At 38.8% G+C, this 25,984-nt stretch overlaps 1 protein-coding gene across 2 annotated transcripts in view; it reads right to left on the bottom strand.

Moving 5' to 3' along the window:
* The window catches only part of chn1 (chimerin 1), a 206,083-nt gene that overhangs the window by 105,477 nt on the left and 74,622 nt on the right, over positions 1 to 25,984 (bottom strand). For both annotated transcript variants that reach the window (XM_028806257.2, XM_028806256.2), the window contains 2 exons: positions 7,791 to 7,822; positions 7,584 to 7,697 (listed from right to left, as the gene is read on the bottom strand). In XM_028806257.2, the coding sequence (XP_028662090.1) occupies positions 7,584 to 7,697; positions 7,791 to 7,822 (146 nt within the window). The remainder of the gene's footprint in view (positions 1 to 7,583; positions 7,698 to 7,790; positions 7,823 to 25,984) is intronic.

Here is a 25,984-nt window from a genome sequence, read left to right as displayed (position 1 = left end):
AATCGGTACCGCAAGTGAATTATGATACTTAGTGCAATGAGAAAGTCGCAAAATCAATGGAATGTTCAAGCAAATTATAGAAAAAAAAAACCTGATCTAAATCCGTTAAGTAGTTCTTTCGTGAAAAGCGGACAGACATATAAACATGTCTAAAAAAAACTATAGGAAATTTCGCTCTTGGACCACGAAATTTTTAAAACTGTTTCTTAGTGAGCACCTATAGGCCAAGGGTAACCTACATTCCAAATTTCAAGTCCCAAGTCCTCATGGTTCAGGAGATTTTGTGATGAGTGAGTCAGTGGTATTTGGCTTTCATATATATAGATTTAAGTACTTTCACAAACAGGTATTTAATTTAAGAATACTCATGTCTCTCTGTAGTTTATTTGCTTTACAGCGCCTTTCAAAATGAAATTTTATACTTTATATAAGGCAACCAGATACTCAACTGGAAAAATAAAACCATTATAATGTATTATATCTGCAACTTATGAAAGTACTCACTGGAAGGCCCTTTTTTTAAACGGGTATAAATGTGCCATGTAACAGACTGACAAATTTGATGCCAAGGTAGGCTGTTACACAGAAAAAATATCTCACCGAGACTGGGAAAGCACCAAAGAAAGAAAAAAAAAGTGTTTATCTCGAAATACATAACATTGCAATATCTACAAAATATACTGTCAACTGGACAAGAGCAAAGCAAAAATCTGAAGGACCACTTTAAAAGCAGTTATCTTTGTTAAATAACAATAGAATCCTGTACATTTGTGCTGTGGCATGTTTTGTAAATTAAAGAGGGTGCTGGTAATAAAACCTATCTATCTATCTATCTATCTAAAAACTCAAAACATTTCATGACTTGATGAGAATTCTCAAGTGGCGTATGAGTGTTTTAGTTGAAGGGATGACTTCCATGCAAGAACATATGCATTTTGGTCCAGGTAACACAAATGTTAATCCATTGCCTACAGAAAATGAACTATGATTGAATTTTCTACTGAAGTGTTGATAAAACAGAAAACATTAGGTTTGCACTGCCTAGAAGACAGACATCAACAATACATCCTTGGGCTTTATACACAACTGCATTTCAAGTATTTTTATAAGATATTTACTGAGAAATTATTTTTAAAAATCCATTGAGTTCAGTTTTTACTATTATAAGCTCAAGATAAAGACAAAGCAACAAAAAAAGAGAAAACAAAAGAGTGTGAGAGATAAAAAGCAAAAAAAAGACAAATTGGACATGCAATGGTGATCATCAAAGACTGGACACATGACAGGAATGTAAAGTAATATTCTTAATCTTGTTTAATCCAATTTAGGGTCCAGCTGGGATGGATATACTGGCAGCATCAGATGCAAGTCAGAAACCAACTTTGGACACAGTGCCAGTCTATTGCAAGGCCCACTCACAAATATTTTCACACAGGTCCACTTTAGAACTGTCAGTTAACCCAACATTCATGTCTTTTGGCATGTAGGAAGAAAACAGAATTAACTAAAGCCTGTGCAAACATTATAAAAACTGTAATATTTTATTAAAAACTAACCATTGTTTCTCAGCCCTGAAACTGAGAAGCTGTTTCATTCATACTCCTATAAGTTAAAAGGAAAATGGCAAATCAATATGATTTTGATTTCACAGTAGTTTACAGTGCAACAAAGCCACAGGCTTGGAAAAAAAAAAATGCAGACCACACGTGTATTTTCACAGAGGACATGTGCTATGAGGCAATGGCTGGGTGCTAGGCAACCCTTATTCAATGTATTTAATAATATCTAATTTAATACAGACTGCGTGTGCCTGAGGGAGATCTGATGTTAGACTGCAAAATATAATTCAACTCAATTTTCTTTTATAAAGAACAATTCCACTTATAAGATCAGTAATAAGGAGATGATTGAGTAGATATTTTCAAGAAACACACAAATGCAATTTTTATGGATGTTGTTAGCTTCTGTAACTGGCATTTTCACGTGTTTATTCCTCATCTGTGGGAGTACAGATTTTAAACACATTTAAGGCTCAGAATGTCACAAACCATACAATATAAGAAATACTTTATAACGATGCATTTCATTTTGATGCACATCTGCAAATGCTGCAGCAGAAATTATGGACACCAGACCCACCCCCATCCAAACGCCCTCCCCTACCACTACCAACAACAGAGTGAAGATCAACATGGAATACTTACCACTCTTTTTATAATAAGCTATATTTCATACTTCTTTACAAATGCATACCTATAAATGTAACTTGATTATAGAGTCTGTCTCAGACAGGATTTGTGGTGGGTAATCGCTAATATTCAACCAATAAACAGTTATCAATCATCTAACATGAATCTTTTTGTGACGTAGGACGAGTTCTTGAAGAAAACCCACAAGGAGTATATGCTAACTTGACCGTGTCCAGGGACCAGAGTCCTTGAGCATTAGCTACTAACCACAGCATCATGATGCTGTCCCAAATACAAAGTAGTTCACACAAAACCAAAGTCAAAGAGCAATACTGAGACTCTGGGTACAGTGCATGAAGCTCCTTGAATGAAAACTGAACAACAAATGAATAAATATCAATGAACAAAACATACATAAGAGATGACTAATAGTAAGTGTTAAAAGACAGTACACTGGACTTCTAGGAAAAAACTCAAGTATAATAATAGAGTAACACAAACAAACAATGTGGATTTGAACATAAGTGGAGGCAGAATAGCAGAGTCCTAAAGACAAATTCAGTGGAGGTGGAGCCACAAAGGATGAGGAGTCTTATCTGAATGTAAATGCAAGAAATCGGGTGCTGGAAGATGATACAAGTCTATACAGGGTTAAGAAAAGTAGCAAATGTTCAGCAAGTTATAAATGAAGACGGCATCGTAAGTTGGTAACAAAAACCTGAATGTCATTCTGTATTTGGTAGGATATCTGCATGCCATGATCTGGTTGCCTTGTTTGGCAGAATTTTGAATCTGCTATAAATCTCACTCTACTTTTCAGAGCAAGAGTACTGAGAAAATCAGGCTGAGAAGTCTGAGAGTTACAGACTGGCAGTTTCACAAATGAAAGAATAAAGTTTCAACTAGTATTGAGAATCAAGATTTAACATTTGTGACTCTGTTAATTATGATTCAGTGTCTGAATATAACAGATTATGGTATAATATGGTAGGATTAAATGTCAAATAGCCAGTGATAAAGGGTGAAGGACTGAAGAATACACACAACAATGAAAAGTACTGTTTAGGCAACAATTTTTTTTTTAAAACATGATTTCTTTTCAAAACTGGAAATAAAATTAAAAAAAAAAATCATCAGATGCTTGGATACTTGCAACAAACAGTAAAAATGAGCCTTTAAATTTAAGATGAAAAATGACAGACCTTATGAGCCAATTTCAGAAACCTCAAGTTTAAGAAAGCAGGCCTAAAATGGAGTGTGAAGAAATAGTCAGAAATGAATCATTCTTCAAAACAGAAATTATTAATAGTAACCAATCTAAAGATGACCTTTTGCAAATAGCTCTATGCTATTTTCCTCAAAAGTCGCTTATCTGTAGTGCTTTCTTTTACTTAAAGTGGAAGTCTGATAGTTATTCATATTATTTTTCAGTCCTAAAATTACCCTGGAGACAATCAACACCTCAAAAGGTTTATTACACAGAAAGTAAAAAAAGTAATTGTGAGACTGAGTGGAAACGAATGAAAATTTAATACAGAAAGGTCATAAACTGCTACACATATAAAAATGTTTATAGAATATAAGAATGTGTCATGCCACCAGGGGTTTAAACTGTAGCTTGCACTGCAGCTGGTCAGAGCAAGAGCCCCTGAAGATTCTTTTAAATCAATTTGCCAAAGCCTAAGGGGAAGACATAAAAAACCTGCATAATGACCACAAAAGCAGAACACAAGTCACCAACAGTCATTAAGCCTTCAGGCTTAACATAAGTGTGGCAAGATAATTCTTATTTGTCAGGTGAAGAGTAAAAGAAGAAAAGGGCAGGGGGAAATTGATTTTAAAATGACAGGAATAATTGTTAATAATGATTTACTACTCAACATTGCACATTAAAGAGCAGCTCTAAAAGCACTATGTAAATAAAATTGCTTCAAACAATACAATTGATTACAAGGAGATACGGTAACACAAGATCTTTAAATTATGTTGTTGATCATAGCTAAAGTTGTATTTTTAATCAGTTTCATAATACAGAGAGAGATAGTACAGTAGTGCTAAAGAGATTAATTAAACAGAAAAAATAGAATCTCTTCACTTTTACTGAAAGCACAGTAGCCTTACAAAGTATGTGATGTAAAACTATCTACAACCAGGTCTAGCTTTGATTCCACAATATCACACTGAACCTGTGAACTTCCATGTGTCAGTCCATTCTAAGGGCTCAAGGAGACGCTCAGATTCTAGACAGTGTGACTTAGCTGACTGTCTTCTGAATGCAAACTCACAAAAAACAAAAACGCTTGAAATTCTACATTTTGTATAACAAAAAGAAATCTAAAAAACAATTCCAATATACATAATTGTATATACCCCAATTAGACATAACAGACTTCTCATGCTGCTTTAAAAATTATTTATGAAATTTTAAGTTCAACATACCTCCATTCATTTTACTGTGCTGTTTAAAATGCTTCATCATAATTTGAAATGTATGCTTTTGCCTCTTCATGATTTAGAAAGAACTTGGAACTCCCTCACTTTGCAATGAATTTACTCATTCAGAAATAATTATCAATAAACAAAATGTGTCCATTTGCTACCCTATAACAATAAAGTTCACTTGATTGGTCAATTTTCTTTCTAACCGTTCTAATTGGGGGAAATATTATCTTGTACTTACCACAGAGAACATGCTATGATCAATCATGTTCAACTCCATAGAAGAGAGTTTGATAATCAAGAGATACACTAGAAATTTGGAAATAAAAACAAATACCAAGTATTTTCTAAACTATTTCTAAATCAAAAGTTTTGACTTCTGAGAAAGTCTTCAGTTGTGGGTTAGCTAAAATGCATTTCTGCTGCCCACTCTTTTTAAGGAGGAACACTATTACTGCTTAGCATACTGAATGTACCAAACTGGTGTTCTTCCTTGTTTTCCCCTGAATGGGCAGGATTGCTTGAGGTTGAATAGCTAGTGGCCATGTACTTGCACCTCTTGGGCACGAGTTCCTACCACCCCACCTGTCTTCCCTGGTCCCACTACTCCTCAGCAAAAGTTAAGGCATCACCAGCAAATGCTGGATAGCTTGCCATCTAACCTCCTGGTTTAAACTTACAGTTACAAAAAAGTCACAGTATTCTTTCACCTTTACTGGTGTCTTTGAATAGCATACCCAGAACACATACTTTGCATATTACCACTCTGTGGCCCTCGTTCCTACAATCACATGTGCAGGTTGTCTCCTGCTCCTAGTGCAGTACTCCATTGCCCTCTTGTTCTGCTAACCTCTTATCAGACAGGCACCCACCCACTTCACATCTGACATGCTTGTGTGTTTGGTCTCCTTAACACTTCAAAATATAAATTATTTTTTCTAGCTATGCTCCTGTGGAAATGTATGTGGGCACAGATGTAAAATTGCTCAAGATACATTTTGCGCAAATGTTATAATTTTTTTCCATGAGGTGAAATGTACACACATGGAACTAATTACCTTTGTAATTAAAGATAGCACCTTAGAAAGTTTCAAAACTCAAAATTAATTTGGAAATTTTCAGTCAATAGAAATAGACAAAGTATGCTAACTGCCTGTTTTCATTAAATTATGTATGTTCCTTCACTTATTTGAAGAAAAAATAAATTTAAGTGCTTAAAAGTTAATCATTTTATTTATTTGGTAGAAATGTAATTTTTTTGATCTGTTATACTGCATCATTCAGTTGAAGGAGCTAATCTACCCTTTTGACACTACAGCAAATGTTGTCATGACAACCTCCTTCCATCATTCAACATTTTACTGCCAGATATCCAACTGTTATGTAATTTCAAATTAGTCATCTCGCTCATGTTAAAAAAGATGACAAGAAATAGTTCACAAATTACATTTTTCAGAAAGCTCCAGAATGTCTCGCTTTGGAATTAATACTGAAACAGCTAACTAGTTAACAAAACAGGTTAACCTTCTCCAAAGCAAAACACAAAGTAAATGTTAAAATAGGGCAGCGTCCTCAATGATGCTGCTATTAAATCCAAAAACTGATAATCTGTGTCTCACTCTTTAGAGAAAGGAAAATATGTATTTTGGAAACATTGCTGAATATAAAAGAAGACCATATTAACAAACAAAAACAATACACACCCATACAAAAAAGGAAAAAGCTACTTCGCATTATTCAGAATACTACAATATTTATCATCAGAAAATTTTAAAAAATGTCTTTCTGTGTAGGGTAGTGGGGTTTGCAGGTCACAAAATTAATAGTAAACAGAAATACAATACAAGGCACATATAGATTACCAAGAATCAGTAACAGGTAAGACGTAATTCTTACTGTAAACAGTATAAACTAGAGATTGTTAAGACACTTCAAACAGGTATTTTACTGGCAGGCACATAACACAAATGGTTATGAAGCATGGAACTCAAATTTTAAACCCTGTTCCCTTGTAGTAGTTTGAATGGGAAGGTAACTGAATAAATAGGTCTAATTCACAGTATACGCTCCAAAAGTAAACATCTACTAAATATCTATGTTAAGCCTAGACACACAGTAAGTAACAAATAGCAGCTACTCCATCATTAATGTAAAGTCAAAGTATAACCATATTAGTTTAGCTCATCAATTTCAGCGTTAGTGAAAGATCTGTTTTAATATTTGTTGGGTGTGAAGGGACCAAGTCCCCTCACATTAGCTATAGAATGCTGAATATGATGTTGGGAAACGTCTCCAAGTCAAAGACATGCACATGAATAGATAGGAAGGTTTAGAAGTTTCCATACTAAAAGAGACGGGAGACTTTTAAAGCAATGACGATCAAACAAATGTTTGTCTTAGTTGTAAATATGAAGCTTGCAGTGGAATGACAGAAGAAGTGTTTGGGGAAATAAGAGAACTTTGCTAAAATACTAAATGCTTTGCAAATCTCTCTTTCTTGAACTATTTACAATTTCTGATTCCTTTACTCTTTAATTTTCGGCTTTATTCCTTTATTGATTACTACATTATAAATACTAACATTCTTTAACTGATGACACTTAATTTTTTTATCCTCATCTTCTATAAGATATAATTTTGTTGTTTTTCCAGTACAATCAAGACCTGTTACATACATAAATATTCATCACATTGCTTTAGTCCTCCTACACAGGAATGTCATTGACTGCTTTGTAAAGAGCATGTGAGAGTTTATTTATGAAATTTGCCATAATGACTTCATAAAAAGTCTAGTTACAAAAATATCCTTTTATTTATTACATTATTTTTTAAATACATTTTAGCGCACAGTACATTCATTTCTCAGCTAACCAATTGTTTCTTATTCTGGTACTTCAAAGCTTTGCTGTATAAATAGTTAATGGTTTGATCTAAATAAATGAATTCAATACCAACCGTAAAGCTAGCGTATATGTCCCAGGCTGTCTCTGGCTTTCTCGAATAAGATAACTTCCCTCTGCAACACTGAGCAACTGATCAGCTTCTTCCCTTGAAATCATTCCATGGTACCTATTTTAGAACAGAACACACAGATGCACTGACCAAGTAAAACACAGAAAAGCAATAATTTACAATTTGAGACAAAAAATTAGGACTCCTTACTCTCTTCCGTAGTATTTTGGCCGGTTTTCAACCTGTGAAATTAAAAGAATAGAAGAAAGTTAAACTTATGAAGTAAAAATCATCTGTATCTTAAGAATAGAATGTTTTGAGGATTTCTGCAAAAATTGGCATGAAATGTGTTCACCTGCATGTTTGCATAACATAATCCAAATATACTAAAAATGACAGCAATCTGCTGGAATGAAATGGAACTGAAAAACTGACAGATGGTGACTATTAACTAAACTTATTTCTTATCCATCTATTCACCACATGTTCATAAATTTGTTTTTCTTTTTATAGGCAAAACTGATGAGACAGCTAAAATATTAAATTAGCATTAGAGCATCCAATGATACAGGTCACGGGCATCATCTGTAAAATCCATTTAATCTGGAACTGCATAGAATAAAAAAGCATTACTCTTATTAAGAAATCAAATTGAAAATTCACAACAAATTCCCACTACATTTACTTTTCCAACTTCAATTTATTTTCTGAGCTGATCATAAAGTTAAATACTAAATTTATAGTGTACCTGGCCATGTTTAAATACCAGAAGAATTATGTATTATATATTTAAGATAACAGTCATGGTTTGACTTAGAAATAACTTCCAAATTACTGGACAACCTACAGTATATCTGTATTCTCACCTATGATCAAAAAAGCCCAGAAATGCAAGCTGCCATTAGTAGACAGATTGAGAGAGCATGGGGGGTCATAAGGTTGCTGGAAGGGGGTGTGTGGCGCTCCCGATATCTACGCAAAAGGATGAAGGTTCAAGTCTTTAGAGTCCTGATGCTCCCTTTTTTGCAATATGGTTGCACGATATGGATGCTATGCAGTGACCTGAGATGAAGACTGGACTCTTTGGTACCACTGGTTTGACTCTGTGTCGAATGAGAGGTTGCTCACAGAGTCCTGAATAAGGCACATTACCTGTATTGTGAGGGAGCAGCAATTACGGCACTACAGCCAAGTAGCGCGATTCCCCGAGAATGATCTGGCTCACAAAGATCCTTATTGTTGAGGGCCTGAGCAGCTGGACCAGGCCAAGGGGACACCCACATAACACCTGGCTGCGGCAGATAGATGGTCACTTCCAGAGGGTGGGACTGGACGGTGTGTCGGCCTGCGGTGTTGCCAACCAGGATCCTGAGCTGTTTCGTTATGTGGTGGATGCAGCAACCCACTGTACCAGTGCTTGCTCCCCAACCTGACCTGACCTGAATGCAAGCTGTCAAACTGAGGATTATAAAGAGAAAGAAACCCAGCAATAGGGGAGGACCCCCAAATGGAACCATAGTGTGTGCCTCTAGACTGCGAGTTCAGGTATTTGGAGTATGTACTGAGGAAACTATTGGTGCACCTGTCATAATTAATTTGTCAAGTAAACCCCACTGACAGTGGAGACAGGGGTCGACACAGTAAACACTGTAGGGATTATAGCTTTCAGCTGGCTTGTCAATGCCAGGAAATTCTCCAGAAACACCCAGAAAGAAAATTTAGGATAGTCTAGCCTGTCCAACTCAGAATGAAGCCACCGCAACCCTCACCAGAAAAAGTCAATGTGAGATGAAAAATAGGTATTAATTTTGAACAATCGGAGTATACATTACATGTATAACTTGCATGTGGTTAAAGTAGTAACTTGAAAACATGAAAATTGTTTTAATCATAGTATAATATTAATGCTTACACTTCATGTACTTACAGAAACACAACTAACTACAAAAGTCGCTTGCCTAGTTAGCATTTCCTAATTTGAGCATGTTTCTTCTATGCCACATGTGTCCTGTACTTGACATATATTGCAACTTATTTTTATGCATCTATCCTTGCATCTGTTACAATTCATGTGCCAAGCACTTCCCACTGACATGGGATACAGAGGTCAGCACCCAGGGAGCACTGCAGAGATTATAGCTTTCAACAGTCCTGGCAATGCAAGGAAATTCTCAAGAAGCACCTGGAAAGAAAAGTCAAGATGGTCTAGCCTGTCCAACTTACGCTGCTTAAAAATGGCGTCATGTTTTTAACTTGAGCTTGCATCAGTGACCTTCCGGTGGAAAACCATATAAAATAGTAGCATGAGGAAGATCTTGTCGTCTCTGACACACAAGAAATGTCCCAGGCATTTGCAGTAAATTTCTACCTATTTCTGGACAGTTCCCCTGACTCAAACTATTACATGCATGCAGCACAATTTTTTGTTACCTGGCTTATAATAAATCTGCTCTCAATGCAACATCATCATCATCAGAAACTATACATGGAAAAAGAGTGTGGCAAAATCTGGCTTTTTTGCTATTCACTTTTTGTAGAGTATTTTTAATCTGTACTTGCCTTGTGTTATAGTATTTAACTTTCTGAATTACCCTTCTATTCATCTAAAACACATTTAGCTATAGGGGGCATATATTTCTAAAACATCTTTAGCTTTAGAGGCCATACATTTGAATTCACCTGCTGGAAAATCTTCAGCATTCCCCATACATATCAGTATTGTGCATTGGAGCTGGGGAGTCCTCTACAGAGCATCTTCAACCTGAGCCTGGAACAGAGGAGAGTCCCGAGGCTTTGGAAAACATCTTGCATCACCCCAGTCCCAAAGGTATCACGTCCTAGTGAGCTGAATGACTTCCGGCCTGTAGCTCTGACGTCGCATGTGATGAAAACCATGGAGCGCTGCTGCTTCACCACCTGAGGCCACAGGTCCGCCACGCCCTCGACCCTCTGCAGTTCGCATACCAGGAAAAGGTGGGAGCGGAGGATGCCATCATCTACATGCTACAATGATCCCTCTCCCACTTGGACAGAGGCAGTGGTGCTGTAAGAATTATGTTTCTGGACTTCTCTAGTGCCTACAACACCATCCAACCTCTGCTCCTTAGGGACAAGCTGACAGAGATGGGAGTAGATTCATACCTGGTGGCATGGATCGTGGACTATCTTACAGACAGACCCCAGTATGTGCGTCTTGGGAACTGCAGGTCTGACATTGTTGTCAGCAAAACAGGAGTGCTGCAGGGGACTGTACTTTCTCTGGTCCTGTTCAGTCTATATACATCGGACTTCCAATACAACTCGGAGTCCTGCCATGTGCAAAAGTTCGCTGACGACACTGCTATCGTGGGCTGCATCAGGTGTGGGTAGGAGGAGGAGTATAGGGACCTAATCAAGGACTTTGTTAAATGGTGCGACTCAAACTACCTACACCTGAACACCAGCAAAACCAAGAAGCTGGTGGTGGATTTTAGGAGGACTAGGCCCCTCATGGACCCCGTGATCATCAGAGGTGACTGTGTGCAGAGGGTGCAGACCTATAAATACCTGGGAGTGCAGCTGGATGATAAATTGGACTGGACTGCCAATACTGATGCTCTGTGTAAGAAAGGACAGAGCCGACTATACTTCCTTAGAAGGCTGGCGTCCTTCAACATCTGCAAAAAGATGCTGCAGATGTTCTATCAGACGGTTGTGGCGAGCGCCCTCTTCTACGCGGTGGTGTGCCGGGGAGGCAGCATAAAGAAGAGGGACGCCTCACGCCTGGACAAACTGGTGAGGAAGGCAGGCTCTATTGTAGGCACGGAGTTGGACAGTTGGACATCCGTGGCAGAGCGATGGGCGCTGAGCAGGCTCCTGTCAATCATGGAGAATCTACTGCATCCACTGAACAGGATCATCTCCAGACAGAGGAGCAGCTTCAGCGACAGACTGCTGTCACCGTCCTGCTCCACTGACAGACTGAGGAGATCGTTCCTCAGTCTGGTAAACGTTAACATTATTCAAAGTTATTGTCTGTATACCTGCATTGTTATCACTCTTTAATTTAATATTTTCTTTATCAGTATACTGCTGCTGGAGTATGTGAATTTCCCCTTGGGATTAATAAAGTATCTATTAAAAAAAGTCATAAAACTTTAGTCTTGTCAACTAGTTGTAGAACCACTGATATGGTGCAGGAGGAGTGCTTTACAGTTATTATATATAGCTCTTTACATTTGTGAAAACTTTTTTGTAGTTGTATTATTGTTGCAAGTACAATATTAAACTCTTGATTAATCAAAATGAGTCATTACGTTTTTTCAAATTGCTTGAATTGATTTGAGGAGTTGATGTATGCAATAAAAATATAAACAAAGTTTAAGATTGTACGTTTGTCTTGTTTTAAAATGCCTCTGAATCTTTGGCAGGAAGTAGTTTAGTGCTACACCGATAATGGACTACCAGGAGCTTACTTAAAGTACAACAAACAATAACACTAGTAGTGTTTTTTAATAAAACTCAAGTGTATTTATAGAATTCAGACAATCTAAAATAATAGTTTGCTACCACACATGTACTGTAAGTCAATGCCCCATCTTTTATGCTGCAACTACTTAATGCATCTTTTTAAGATAACTAACTTAAAATTTTCAGGACTGTTCCAATAACCTTTTTTAAACACTAGGGCAACATTTGCAAAATTCCATATTTTAGAAATATATATGGTTTAGGAGCAGATTTAAAAACTATGCTATTTCATTTGTAACACTTCAAAGAATGTTCCAACACAAACATACCAATGTAAAAATGTATAACTTCCGTAATTTTATTTAAATGGCTTTAATGTACATGCTGTAACATTGTGCTTAGTATCCTTCAAGTTAAAAGGCCTTTAGCTGGCAAGATACTTCTTTGAAATTTGGCCAAGCAAAAATAAATACTGACAAGCACACTGTGTAGTGGGAGATGATGCAAAGTGGCCTGCTGTTTCAACACTTAAATATTAGTTCCAAAGCAAATGACAGAAGGCATAGCATTTTGAATGCCATGCACATTTCTGACATTATATTTTCAGGTCTTCAATTAAAATCTAATATTAGATAAATAGTACCTTATTCAGTAGTGAATGGATAACATTTTTTAATACTTATCAAAATAGGTTGTGTTCAATTAACTGACTCAAATTGTTCATTTAATCTGATTAATTCAAGCACAATTACTTTTACGCACAGTGATGATTGGTGTTGGATAACTTTGTTCATTTAATAAATGACATAACTAAAAAAGAAAAAAGTAACATGTTCATTCTGGTGCCCTTTATCTAATATTAATTTTTGGTTGAATGTCTTAAAATATTCACAATCAAAAATTTGCAATATAGAGGAAGTCAGGAAGGGCAAATACCTTTTATTACACTGTACATGCATGGGTATAAGATTTAATGTTATGGTCTCAAAAAATAATTCATCAATGATCTGGGATAAAATATAAATATATAAAATGTCTCAGAGCAGCAAAAGAAAAATAACTTATATTAAGTTGCAAACCAGTAAAGGATCAGAAAGTTAAAGGAATACTCCACCCAAAAATTATAATTTTATTTACATGTTACTCAACCTGTGTTGTTTCTAGTGATGGCAGAAAAAAAAAAAATGTAATCACATTTTTATGAATAGGCTTCAAACATCAATGAAAAAAATGGTGATCTCCTTGTGTCACATAATCCATACATGTTATATTCAGTCGTATTATTATCATCTCCCAAACACATACATATATTGTGGATAAAATACCTCCCTTTACACTCATTGGTCAGGACTTCTGCCACCTAATTTATTTTCTACCGGATGCCCTTCCCGACGTAACCCTCCCCATTTATCCGGGCTTGGGACCGGCGCAAAGAAACACATTGGTTTGTGCATCCCCTGCAAATTGATATTACACCCTGCTATTACAAAACCCAGAATGGCATTGTGGCTTAATGACAAATGGATTGGGGGCTAGGCAGGCCATTCAAAAGAGGTTTTTTCTCCCAGAACTGGTTTAGTAAAAATTATTTTAGTAAAAACAGATGTATGTGGGACACTGCAAGAATATGACTAGATATCCGTCATATAGATTATACAACAGGAGCAAATTTTGATATTTTTTCAATGGATGTTTTGATATTGTTTGTTTTTTGTTCAGCGTTCGTATTCATAGGCACCTATGCCAGAAACACTTATCTCCTTTCTCCATGAAAACAACATGCCATGCCAGCGCTTACGGTTAGAAGGACCCGAAACCCAATTTCATGACTGAGGTTTCAATTGAGACCAAGATTAAGGTTTAAGGCCCAGTGATTTGCAAGCTTTTGCATGATAGACATCCCTTTCACATTTTATATACAGTATGTAGATAAAATAAAATTAATTTAACATTAGACATTCATTTGTAGACTTGATGGTCAAGATATATAATAATTGTCTGGGTTAATATTTAATATTTAAAAAGTAGGACAAGAATGTTACCATTTTAAAAATGTGATAAAAATATGGAAAGTCCCACACATTTTTGAAAGTGAAAAGTTAAAATCCAAAAAGATGTCATCATGCAAAACTCATTTTGGCATATATAATTAATATTGAGCTTTTTTTTTTTTATATATACAGTGACTAGTAACCCTCCTTACCTACAACTGCCATGAAAAAAGCAAGCACAAAGTAGAAGCTACGCAGATTTGACTAACTGAGAAGATGACATTTAAAAAATGTTTGTCATTAACATCACTTGTTATAAAAAAGAATGCTGACATTTGTTAACTAAAGAAAAAAAAAATCACTTTGGCTTTGCAGATCCTGATGTTCACCACCTATACAGCAACTCGTTTTTTACACTCTTAAAGATAGGACAGAGTCACCAACAGAAATGGACTTCATGCTTTCATCAACCTAATTAGTACTTGTACAGTCATTTTCAGACTGATTAAACACTGAAACCAGTCCTTCACGGAGGTGTTTTGGCCATCCTGGTTTTTCATTAAAGATTTTAATTTAACATATATGAAAAAAGAAATCACAGTGACTGAAAAACTATACATACTGTAATACTTCTGCCCTTATACCTCTTTATTAATAAAAATGAAGAACAAGATGCTAATTACTTGTGAACATGTCTCTATGAATTCAAATAACAGTTTTAAAGATACTGTACAGAAACAGGAAGATTTATAAAGAAAATACCCTATATCCGTGCTTCTTCAAACTTTATTTGCAACCCAGTTTTGCCTTTTTTGTGTCTTCAAGACCCAGAACTGCCACCAAATGTCATCCATCCTTCATCAGTGGGGGTATGCGGGTTGTAAGAGAATTATGGCGTTTGCTTAAGCTGCTCGCCACGAACCATCACAAACCGTACACAACCCTTTCCCATTGAGTATTATTGGGATTCATGACTTTGCCCGACCCACATTTAGACAATATGTGATCCAAAAAGGGTCAAGACCCATAATTTAAGAACATATACCCTATACCATCTATCCATCAGACTCAGTTTAAGCCATTTTCAGAGTTTCAGGGAGCTATCATCTTTATCTACAGGAGCCAACCCCATGTGCCCACACTCATGTTAGGCCAATTAACCTAACATACAGCATATGTTTGATATATATATATATATATATATATATATATATATATAGAAAAAAAAGAGTACCAAAAGAAAAACCTACCAAGATAAAAACAGAAAATACAAACCACCACACAAACAGTGACCAGGTGAAGATTCCAGTCTCCTGGAGCTATAAAACACCATTACACCAATGTGCCCCCAAACTGTGCAGAATTATCAAACTTTATATATTAAAAGACACACAGTTAACAACATGTACGCATTCCACCTACATTAACAGGTGAACAGCTCTAAGAGAACTCTGCACGTTATGTCTAACTCTGGTATAATGATCTTCCCCAAGGGACTGATCAACAAAAGCAGCGCTCCTTTTTAGTCCCATAATGCATGTTAAGTATTTCTCTTGCATGATCCACCTGCAAATGAATACTATAGTATAAAGCAGGCCAAGTACATTTTTAATTAGAAGATGATGTGTAGCAGTTTAGAGCTACACTGTAAGAAAATGTCAGTAAATTTAACGGTAAAAATACTGTAAATGGTGAAAGTAAAAGACCTTTTCTGAAAAAAATGAAAGTTACCTTATGTTCTACTGAAAATTACCTGTATATCTTAAACAATACATTTCATCGTTTTTTACACCCAAGTTCCGTAAAATCGATATTTTTCACTACCTTCAAAATATGCTAAATACCGTTTATTGATGCATTACAATTACACTGAAAAAATCTGTTAATTTTACAGTGTAAAACTAACTGTTAAATAGCGAAGGTAAACAACCGTAAAATCTAAAACGGTAAATTGCCGTTTAGTAAAACCGGTTACGATATTTGCATAAGGACACGCCCCCTTTTACCATATTGTTCCTGGTGAACTGCATACCTTTGAATAGTAGGGAAAAAAACTTAAACTAAGTTAGCAGACTTATTTTTCCCTGCGTGCAGAAGGTTTTTTGAGGTTATGGAAGCTGATTTATGGTGGGTTGTATTCGATAAGCTGGCACACCTGTAGGACACCATACACCACAAAAGCAAACTTTACTTCCTCACCAGACAATGTGCCATAACTTCCTTAAACATTGAATTGTTTTCAGTGTGTATAATTAAATGGTACATGTTTGCTATTGGTTGTTGTTACTTTACCGATGCAAACTATGTACTGGGGTTTGACCCTGACAATACTTTCTAATGGTTTATTGATTGGCATATTTATTACACTACATGAATATCTGGTTATGGTTAAACATTCCCTTCTGTTGGAATTTGTTGCAAAGAAAAAATTGTTTTTACTACAAAATTATACTGTAGACCTAAAAATAGTCACCTTATTTATTACAGTAAAATTTTGGCAACCCAGCTGCTAGTTTTTTATTATAAAAATAAAATTTTTATAGACCTGAGTTGGACCTTGGCGGTCCGATCCTCGGCTACAGAAGCTGGCTCTTGGGACGTGGAATGTCACCTCTCTGAAGGGGAAGGAGCCTGAGCTAGTGCGAGAGTTTGAGAGGTTCCGGCTAGATATAGTCGGACTCACCTTGACGCACAGCTTGGACTCTGGAACCAATCTCCTTGAGAGGGGCTGGACTCTCTACCACTCTAGAGTTGCCCCCGGTGAGAGGCGCCGAGCGGGTGTGGGCATACTTATTGCCCCCCGACTTGGAGCCTGTACATTGGGGTTTACTCCGGTGGACGAGAGGGTAGCCTCCCTCCGCCTTCGGGTGGGGGGACGGGTCCTAACTGTTGTTTGTGCCTGGAGGGGGTGCTGGAGGGCACACCTTCTGGGGACTCCCTCGTACTGCTGGGAGTCTTCAATGCTCACTTGGGCAATGACAGTGAGACCTGTAAGGGTGTGATTGGGAGGAATGGCCCCCCCGATCTGAACAAGAGTGGTGTTTTGTTATTGGACTTCTGTGCTCGTCACGGATTGTCCATAACGAACACCATGTTCAAGCATAGGGGTGTTCATATGTGCACTTGGCACCAGGACACACTAGGTCTCAGTTCGATGAACGACTTTGTGGTCGTGTCGTCGGACTTGCGGCCACATGTCTTGGACACTCGGGTGAAGAGAGGGGCGGAGCTGTCAACTGATCACCACCTGGTGGTGAGTTGGCTCCGATGGTGGAGGAGGATGCCGGTCAGGCCTGGTAGGCCCAAACATGTTATGAGGGTCTGCAGGGAACGTCTGGCAGAGCCCCCTGTCAGAAGTAGCTTCAACTCCCACCTCCGGCAGAACTTCGACCACGTCCAGAGGGAGGTGGGGGACACTGAGTCCGAATGGGCCATGTTCCGTACCTCTATTGTTGAAGCGGCTGACCGGAGCTGTGGCCGTAAGGTAGTCGGTGCCTGTCGTGGCGGCAATCCCCGAACCCGTTGGTGGACACCAGTGGTGAAGGATGCCGTCAAGTTGAAGGAGTCCTACCGGTCCCTTTTGTCTTGTGGGACTCTGGTGGCAGCTGATAGGTACCGGCAGGCCAAGCGGAATGCGGCTTCAGTGGTTGCTGAGGCAAAAACTCGGGCATGGGAGGAGTTTGGGGAGGCCATGGAGAACGACTTTCGGACGGCATCGAGGAGATTCTGGTCCACCGTCCGGCGTCTCAGGAGGGGGAAGCAGTGCAGTGTCAACACTGTGTATGGTGGGGATGGTGCGCTGCTGACCTCGACTCGGGACGTTGTGGGTCGGTGGGGGGAGTACTTCGAAGACCTCCTCAATCCCACTAACATGCCTTCCAATGAGGAAGCAGAGCCTGGGGACTCGGAGGTGGGCTCCCCCATCTCTGGGACTGAGGTCACCGAGGTGGTCAAAAAACTCCTTGGTGGCAGGGCCCCGGGGGTGGATGAGATACGCCCGGAGTTCCTCAAGGCTCTGGATGTTGTAGGGCTGTCTTGGTTGACACGTCTCTGCAACATCGCAAGGACATCAGGGACAGTGCCTCTGGATTGGCAGACCGGGGTGGTGGTCCCCCTCTTTAAGGGGATCGGAGGGTGTGTTCCAACTACAGAGGGATCACACTCCTCAGCCTCCCTGGAAAAGTCTATTCGGGGGTTCTGGAGAGGAGGGTCCGTCGGATAGTCGAACCTCGGATTCAGGAGGAACAGTGTGGTTTTCGTCCTGGTTGCGGAACAGTGGACCAGCTCTACACCCTTAGCAGGGTCCTGGAGGGTGCATGGGAGTTTGCCCAACCAGTCTACATGTGTTTTGTGGACTTGGAAAAGGCGTTTGACCATGTCCTTCGGGGAATCCTGTGGGGGGTGCTCCGAGAGTATGCGGTACCGAACCCCCTGATAAGAGCTGTTCAATCCCTGTACGATCGGTGCCAGAGCTTGGTCCGCATTGCCGGCAGTAAGTCGAACCCGTTTCCAGTGAGAGTTGGATTCTGCCAGGGCTGCCCTTTGTCAACGATTCTGTTCATAACTTTTATGGACAGAATTTCTAGGCGCAGCCAGGGTGTTGAGGGGGTCCGGCTTGGTGGACTCAGGATTGGGTAACTGCTTTTTGCAGAGAATGATGTACTGTTTGCTTCATCAGGCCGTGATCTTCAGCTCTCTCTGGATCGGTTCGCAGCTGAGTGTGAAGCGGCTGGGATGGGAATCAGCACCTCCAAATCCGAGACCATGGTCCTCAGCCGGAAAAGGGTGGAATGCCCTCTCAGGGTTGGGAGCGAGATCCTGCCCCAAGTGGAGGAGTTCAAGTATCTCGGAGTCTTGTTCACGAGTGAGGGAAGAATGGAGTGTGAGATCAACAGGCGGATCGGTGCGGCGTCCGCAGTGATGCGGGCTCTGCATCGGTCTGTCGTGGTGAAAAAGGAGCTGAGCCATAAGGCAAAGCTCTCAATTTACCAGTCGATCTATGTTCCTACCCTCACCTATGGTCATGAGCTATGGGTAGTGACGGAAAGAACGAGATCGCGAATACAAGCGGCTGAAATGAGTTTTCTCCGCAGGGTGTCTGGGCTTTCCCTTAAAGATAGGGTGAGAAGCTCAGTCATCTGGGAGGGGCTCAGAGTAGAGCCGCTGCTCCTCCGCATCGAGAGGAGTCAGATGAGGTGGCTCGGGCATCTGATCAGGATGCCTCCTGGACGCCTCCCTGGTGAGATGTTCCGGGCACGTCTAACCGGGAGGAGGCCCCGGGGAAGACCCAGGACACGTTGGAGGGACTATGTCTCTCGACTGGCCTGGGAACGCCTTGGGATTCTCCCGGAAGAGCTAGAAGAAGTGGCCGGGGAGAGGGAAGTCTGGGCATCTCTGCTCAAGCTGCTGCCCCCGCGACCCGACCTCGGATAAGCGGGAGACAATGGATGGATGGATGGATAGACCTAAAATACTGTCACCTTTTTTTTTTTTTTTTTTACGGCAAATTTCTGGCAACCCAGCTGCCAGTATTTTAATGTAATTTTTATTTTTTTTTTTAAGTTAAAAGTGTACCGTAGTCCAAAACATATTGTCACCTTTTTTACGGTAAAATTCTGGCAAACCCTGCTGCCAGTATTTTACCATAAACTTAACTTTTTTTTTTTTAAAGTGTAGCTAAACATGCAGTTTCAAATCTAAGGCAAATACATATGGATGCCCAATATACTCAAGAAGTAGACTTTTTTTTTCTTTAAATGAAGTTCTAAACAAAAACAGCAAAGATACACCAAAGCCTAAAGCCTATTAGGGTAAAATGCAACCTACTGTAAAGATGTTATGACTCAGTTTGAAATGGCCCACTATACTGGTCCACACAGACAGGATTACAGAAAATGTGATGTTTCTGTTATGAGAATTAGCATGTCCAGATTTGAGATCATTGTACTCGTCTAGAAAAGTATGGCTTGTTCTCTGCAAGTAAGTGGAGAGGAGCTGCCCTTGTAGGGTAGTTCAAGAACCTTAAAGTACTGATCAAGAGAAGGCATAGAGGTGATCATGATATTGAACAAATAGATGCAACTACAGCAGGTTTAAAAACTTTGTGCCACACTGTGTTGGACAAGTGGGAGCTAAGACTTTGGAGAAAGCTTTCAGTGTAAAGTTGAACCTATGTCCTAGTCAAGAGCTCTGGGTAGTGACCAAAAGAATAAGATCACGAGTAAAAGAGGCCAAAATGAACAAGGCTTTTTGGTTCACTAGTGAAAGAATCTGAACAAGGACCTCCAAACAGAAGCACTACTTCCCTATTTCCAAAGGAGCCAGTGAAGGTGATTTGGGTATATAGTTAACACATAAACCACAATGGGGTGCTAGCAGACACAGCCAACTGGGAAGAGACTTTGCGGCAAACATTTATTGCTTGGCTGGACTGGAAATGTCCGAGACTTACTCAAGAGCAACTGAAGACTGTCACTAGGAATAGGAACTGTTCTATCAATTTCAGTGTGTCTGACTCCAGATTTCAGCAGGAAAAGTATAGCTGAATTTCTAACTATGCATATACAGTACACTTGTATTATAATGTGGAGTGGTACAATACCACTAAGTGAGCTGAACCAATTAATTTCCTGTGCCTAAAAAGTTATTTAAAAAAAAAAAAAAAACTTTATATCTCTCTGTCTCTCATATTGTTATATACTGTACATATACACATACACATACATCTATCTCACCCATTGCATGGCTGCACTTGGGTCCTAATCTGGGATCCTGAATTGGTTTGTCATGTGGTGTGTGCAGCAATGCACTGTATCAGTGCATGTTCCTAACCTTTCTCTCTCTATATATATGTATCTATATCTATCTATATATTATATATACAGTAATCCCTCCTCCATCACGGGGGTTGCGTTCCAGAGCCACCCGCGAAATAAGAAAATCCGCGAAGTAGAAACCATATGTTTATATGGTTATTTTTATATTGTCATGCTTGGGTCACAGATTTGCGCAGAAACACAGGAAGTTGTAGAGAGACAGGAACTTTAGTCAAACACTGCAAACAAACATTTGTCTCTTTTTCAAAAGTTTAAACTGTGCTCCATTACAAGACAGAGATGACAGTTCCATCTCACAATTAAAAGAATGCAAACATATCTTCCTCTTCAAAGGAGTGCGTGTCAGGAGCACAGAATGTCACATAGATAGAGAAAACAATCTCTAGCAAACAAATCAATAGGGCTGTTTGGCTTTTAAGTATGCGAAGCACCGCGGCACAAAGCTGTTGAAGGCGGCAGCTCACACCCCCTCCGTCAGGAGCAGAGAGAGAGAGAGAGAGAGAGAGAGAGAGAGAGAGAGAGAGACAGAGTTTGTTTTTCAGTCAAAAATCAATACGTGCCCTTCGAGCTTTTAAGTATGTGAAGCACCGTTCAGCATGTCGTTTCAGGAAGCAGCTGCACAAAAGATAGCAACGTGAAGATAATCTTTCAGCATTTTTAGACGAGTGTCCGCATCGTCTAGGTGTGCGAACAGCCACCCTGCTCAATCCCCCTACGTAAGGATCAGAGAAAGTCAGCGCAAGAGAGACAGAGAAAAGTAAGTTGGGTAGCTTCTCAGCCATCTGCCAATAGCGTCCCTTGTATGAAATCAACTGGGCAAACCAACTGAGGAAGCATGTACCAGAAATTAAAAGACCCATTGTCCGCTGAAATCCGCGAACCAGAAAAAAATCCGCGATATATATTTAAATATGCTTACATATAAAATCCGCGATGGAGTGAAGATGCGAAAGGCGAAGCGCGATATAGCGAGGGATCACTGCATATTATATATATATATATATATATATATATATATATATATATATATATATATATATATATACACACACACATATACATGTGCTGGTCATAAAATTAGAATATCATGACAAAGTTGATTTATTTCAGTAATTCCATTCAAAAAGTGAAACTTGTATATTAGATTCATTCATTACACGCAGACTGATGTATTTCAAATGTTTATTTCTTTTAATGTTGATGATTATAACTGACAACTAATTAAAGTCCCAAATTCAGTATCTCGGAAAATTAGAATATCAATTAAGACCAATGCAAAAAAAGGATTTTTAGAAATGTTGGATTTCTAAATAATAATTAGATAATTTCACGTCCTGCGAGATGAGACTTTGTGCCAAGAGATGAATTGAAAACCTAACAGGTCCAAGCACGGTGGAAATAGAAGACAAACAGTAGAAGAAGAAAGGACAAAGTAGAAGACAAAGTAGAACGTTGTACAGAGGTTCAAAAACATTGCCGCGATACACATGCAGAGCAGGTTAGAGTTTATGAAAGTACTAAAATTCAAATGTCTTAAAAAACTGTTAGTAAAGATTGCATTAGTGCTAACAAATGGAAATTATTATTCTGTGAAATAACGATACAGCAAACAGAAATCGAATATATGGACATGGGTGATATGACAGAGCTACTACAAGTTTAATTTCAAAGAAACCACAATTCGGTCAGGTTTATATTTATGATCACGGAGAAGCAATGCAACATAGAATCGAAAGAGTTAAATGATCAGAGGTATTAGAAATTCTACAGCCAATAATGGATACAAATCCATACCTCAAAGTATTGCACTTTACACTAAATTTATCTGAAAAACACGGACAAAGTAGTTTTCTTGGATTTCAATATGAATCCGAAAGATCGCGCTCGCTTATATAATAAACCAACATGTGACGAATTGTCAGCAATAAAAGTTTAGAAAGACGGATATATCAAAGACAGTTAATATTCGTGTTAATTCAAAAGCACAGCACGATTCGTTACAAGCGGCAGATCAGGGAAATGACTAGCACATACGGCCTGCATGAGGGTTGGTGAGCGAAGCGAGAATGGGGCAAAGCCCTCTAGTAAAAAATAAAGATCAAGTTCAGTATATTTTCAAGTTTAAAAGCAATGTTATTACAATGTGACAGTGACAATGAAATCACAATGCAAACTACCTAAAATATCAAAATTACCAAAAGCAATAAGGAAAAACATCTTCCTGAATTCTCATCAGTAAATCATTCATTCTCTTATTATTTAAAATATTCCAATGAAGGCTATCAAAACAACAACTGGTAATCAAGCTAAGTTACAAGAATATGAAAGGAGACTGTGATTTGTTGTATCTACGGATTAGCGAGGTACAATAAACGATTTACCAGGAATATAAGAGGATGACTGGGCTAGGAAATGATAAAATGCATATACCAGAAATTTACCTCAGATATTGCACATAAGGCTATGAAAGAGAGGGTTAGCAATTTCCTTATGTATCTCCAGGATATTTCTACATGTTCTTCGTAAAATGAATTATCCAAAAAGAAAACCCAAAATTAAAAAAAAAAAAAAAAAAATTGTTTTACAGAGATTCATTGTCCAGATTCAGGGTGTATGATGATTTACATGCATCTGGTGGAACTTGGCAAAGATAATAAGAGGGCTGTAGGAAATACTAGGGAAACTCATGTGTCTGTCTGCTTCCTCCACAATTAACTCTCATTTAATAGGAGCCCACCAGGTACCGAAACTTACCTAAGCAAGGACCACAAGTGAAGATTTTGTCATCTTTTAGTAATGACGGTGAAAGCCTGGTTATATGAAATCTTCTAATTGTAGCCTTTTAACCCATCCCTTCCTGTAAAGAGAAAACTATGATCTTTGATTTAGAGATGCTAATTCTCATCAATAAGTCTATTAAACACAGAGCTGCTATTGACCGCATTACCAGTATAATTCAGCTAAGAAAGAGAGCTAGAAAACACTGACACAGGGCGGTGTCCAAGTAATAGAAAAATACTACAGTAACCTACTTCCTCTGCCCAGAATTGTTCTGGCCAATATGCAGTCTCTAGATAATAAGCTGAAATTTATGCAAGGCTGGATACGTGGAGAAATGAGGTACAAGAATACCTGCTCCAAAATATTTATTAATTAAATGTTGTTCGTGTTATCTTCGGAGAGAGTTCTCCAGAGTTTTTCTGGTTGCTTTTTGTATTCCTCTGCAATCCAATATGAGGGAGCCCAACATACTCATGTGCCCCAGACTGGTGAGGAAAAGTCAGAATTTACATTTAATTACAAGTTAATCTTCAGCAGTTTGTGCTCCTGGCAAATGTCAAAAATGGCTGCAAGACACTTAAACTAAGACTTTCACCTCCAGTGGGATGGCAGAGAGCACTTCCAAGGGTTGTTTTCACTTGGCTTTGTTTAGTTTTCTGCTATTGGCAAGTTATCAGAGAATCTCTTTTGTCGTCTACCCCTCTGCCTTTGCCCGTACAGATCTTATAAATCATTGCCATGACCTTTGTCACAAATGGTCCTAACCACAACCAATGCTTCTGGCATTGATTCTTCATTGAAGGGTTAAGGAGTTCCACAAACTGCCCCTTCCACCTCTTGATAACACTCCCATTTAAGCACAGGCTAAATTATGCAAAATACTCAGAATATTTGTTCAAAGCACATATGCAAACAAAAGTCAAAATAGTCATATTAGGCCTACTGTATAATAAATGTTTTCATCCATAAGAACAAACCTGAGCCCCATACTAGCCAAGGGCCATGCTCATGGGGAACTTGAAAGTAGGAGGAAGACCAGCCTTCACTGAGAAACTGATGTGCTAGAGCCAATACTGTTTACAAAAGCGAGTCCCAGCATATCCACCTAGGTTATTCAACCTCTCCCAACAGTTCCCACCTGCTTAACCACTACTTTGCACATTCTAAGTGTCAGCTTTGTTTGCCACTATCGAGTAGATAGGACTTTATTTATCCCATGAGGAGAATTTTTGTTTTCGTAACAAATTTCTGCTGAAAAATGTATTGGCTAAAAGTACTCAATTGTAGTGAGTCAGAGAGTGGATGTGCAGCATTGTTCATAATGGCCATCAAAGAGTTTTAGTAGAAGAAAGGCTGTCACTGTCCACATTAAAGGAACACATGGGGGAGTTTGGGGGGAGTCGAATTTACTCTGACTCTTCTTATATAGATCTTCTGTGTGTTATGAGAACAACCCAGTCAGTCATTGATGAGGACCACCAAGTATTTGTAGCAGTGCAACTCATCCACATTCACTCCTTAAATAATGACGGGAAGTAGAGGCCATTTGGTGCTGTGAAGTTCGGTCCAGTACATTACAGTCCTGTCACCTTCCTGGCATTACACCTGACACTCATGCTTCACCCACAAAGCAATTCCAACCATCTATTAAGGTTCAGTTCTGACCAGGCTCTTGAGTCACCCATTCACCAGGTTGCTCACCAGTAAACGCCAATCTTCAGATAGGCTTCAGAGGGGGGTTATGGTATCCCTGGTCTTGGCGTTGTTCACTTAAATTTAAGCAGAACATTCATGTAGAGCAGGGGTGGGCAAATTCATTCCTGGAGGGCCGCAGTGGCTGCGGGTTTTTGTTCCAACCCTGTTGCTTAATTAGAAAACAATCCTTGCCAATAATTACATTTCATGGCTTGTTAGTGCTTTAACTCTGCTATGTCAAGTCATTCTCATATTCTAGATTTTTTTTTTCCATTCTAAGGATATCATTCAAATACTTTGAAGTGTAAAACAGATGGGTAATTCTCAGTCCTTCACTTTCTTCTCTTCTCTTTCCTTCCAAGTATTTAATTAAACCAAATAGTGCACAATAAATAAACGCAGGTGTAAAGGGTAACAAGCAAAATGGATAACTGCTGGTTTCTTTTGTCATTTGCATCTTATTGCTAATAAGGAGCAATTAAAAACCGAGAATGCAGCTGTTTAAGACTTAAATAAGCAATAAGGGTTCATAATCTTAACGAGGGAGATAACTAAAATGAAGCAGAAGTGTTTCTAGAGCAATAAGTGCTTCTTATTAAGCAACTGGGTTGGAACAAAAACCTGCAGCCACTGCGGCCCTCCAGGAATGAAT

This window comes from Erpetoichthys calabaricus, chromosome 8, assembly GCF_900747795.2.
Source record: "Erpetoichthys calabaricus chromosome 8, fErpCal1.3, whole genome shotgun sequence".
In the NCBI taxonomy this organism is placed as follows: domain Eukaryota; kingdom Metazoa; phylum Chordata; class Cladistia; order Polypteriformes; family Polypteridae; genus Erpetoichthys; species Erpetoichthys calabaricus.
Note: the sequence above shows the minus strand (reverse complement) of the source record. Positions and strands in the feature narration are given on the sequence as shown.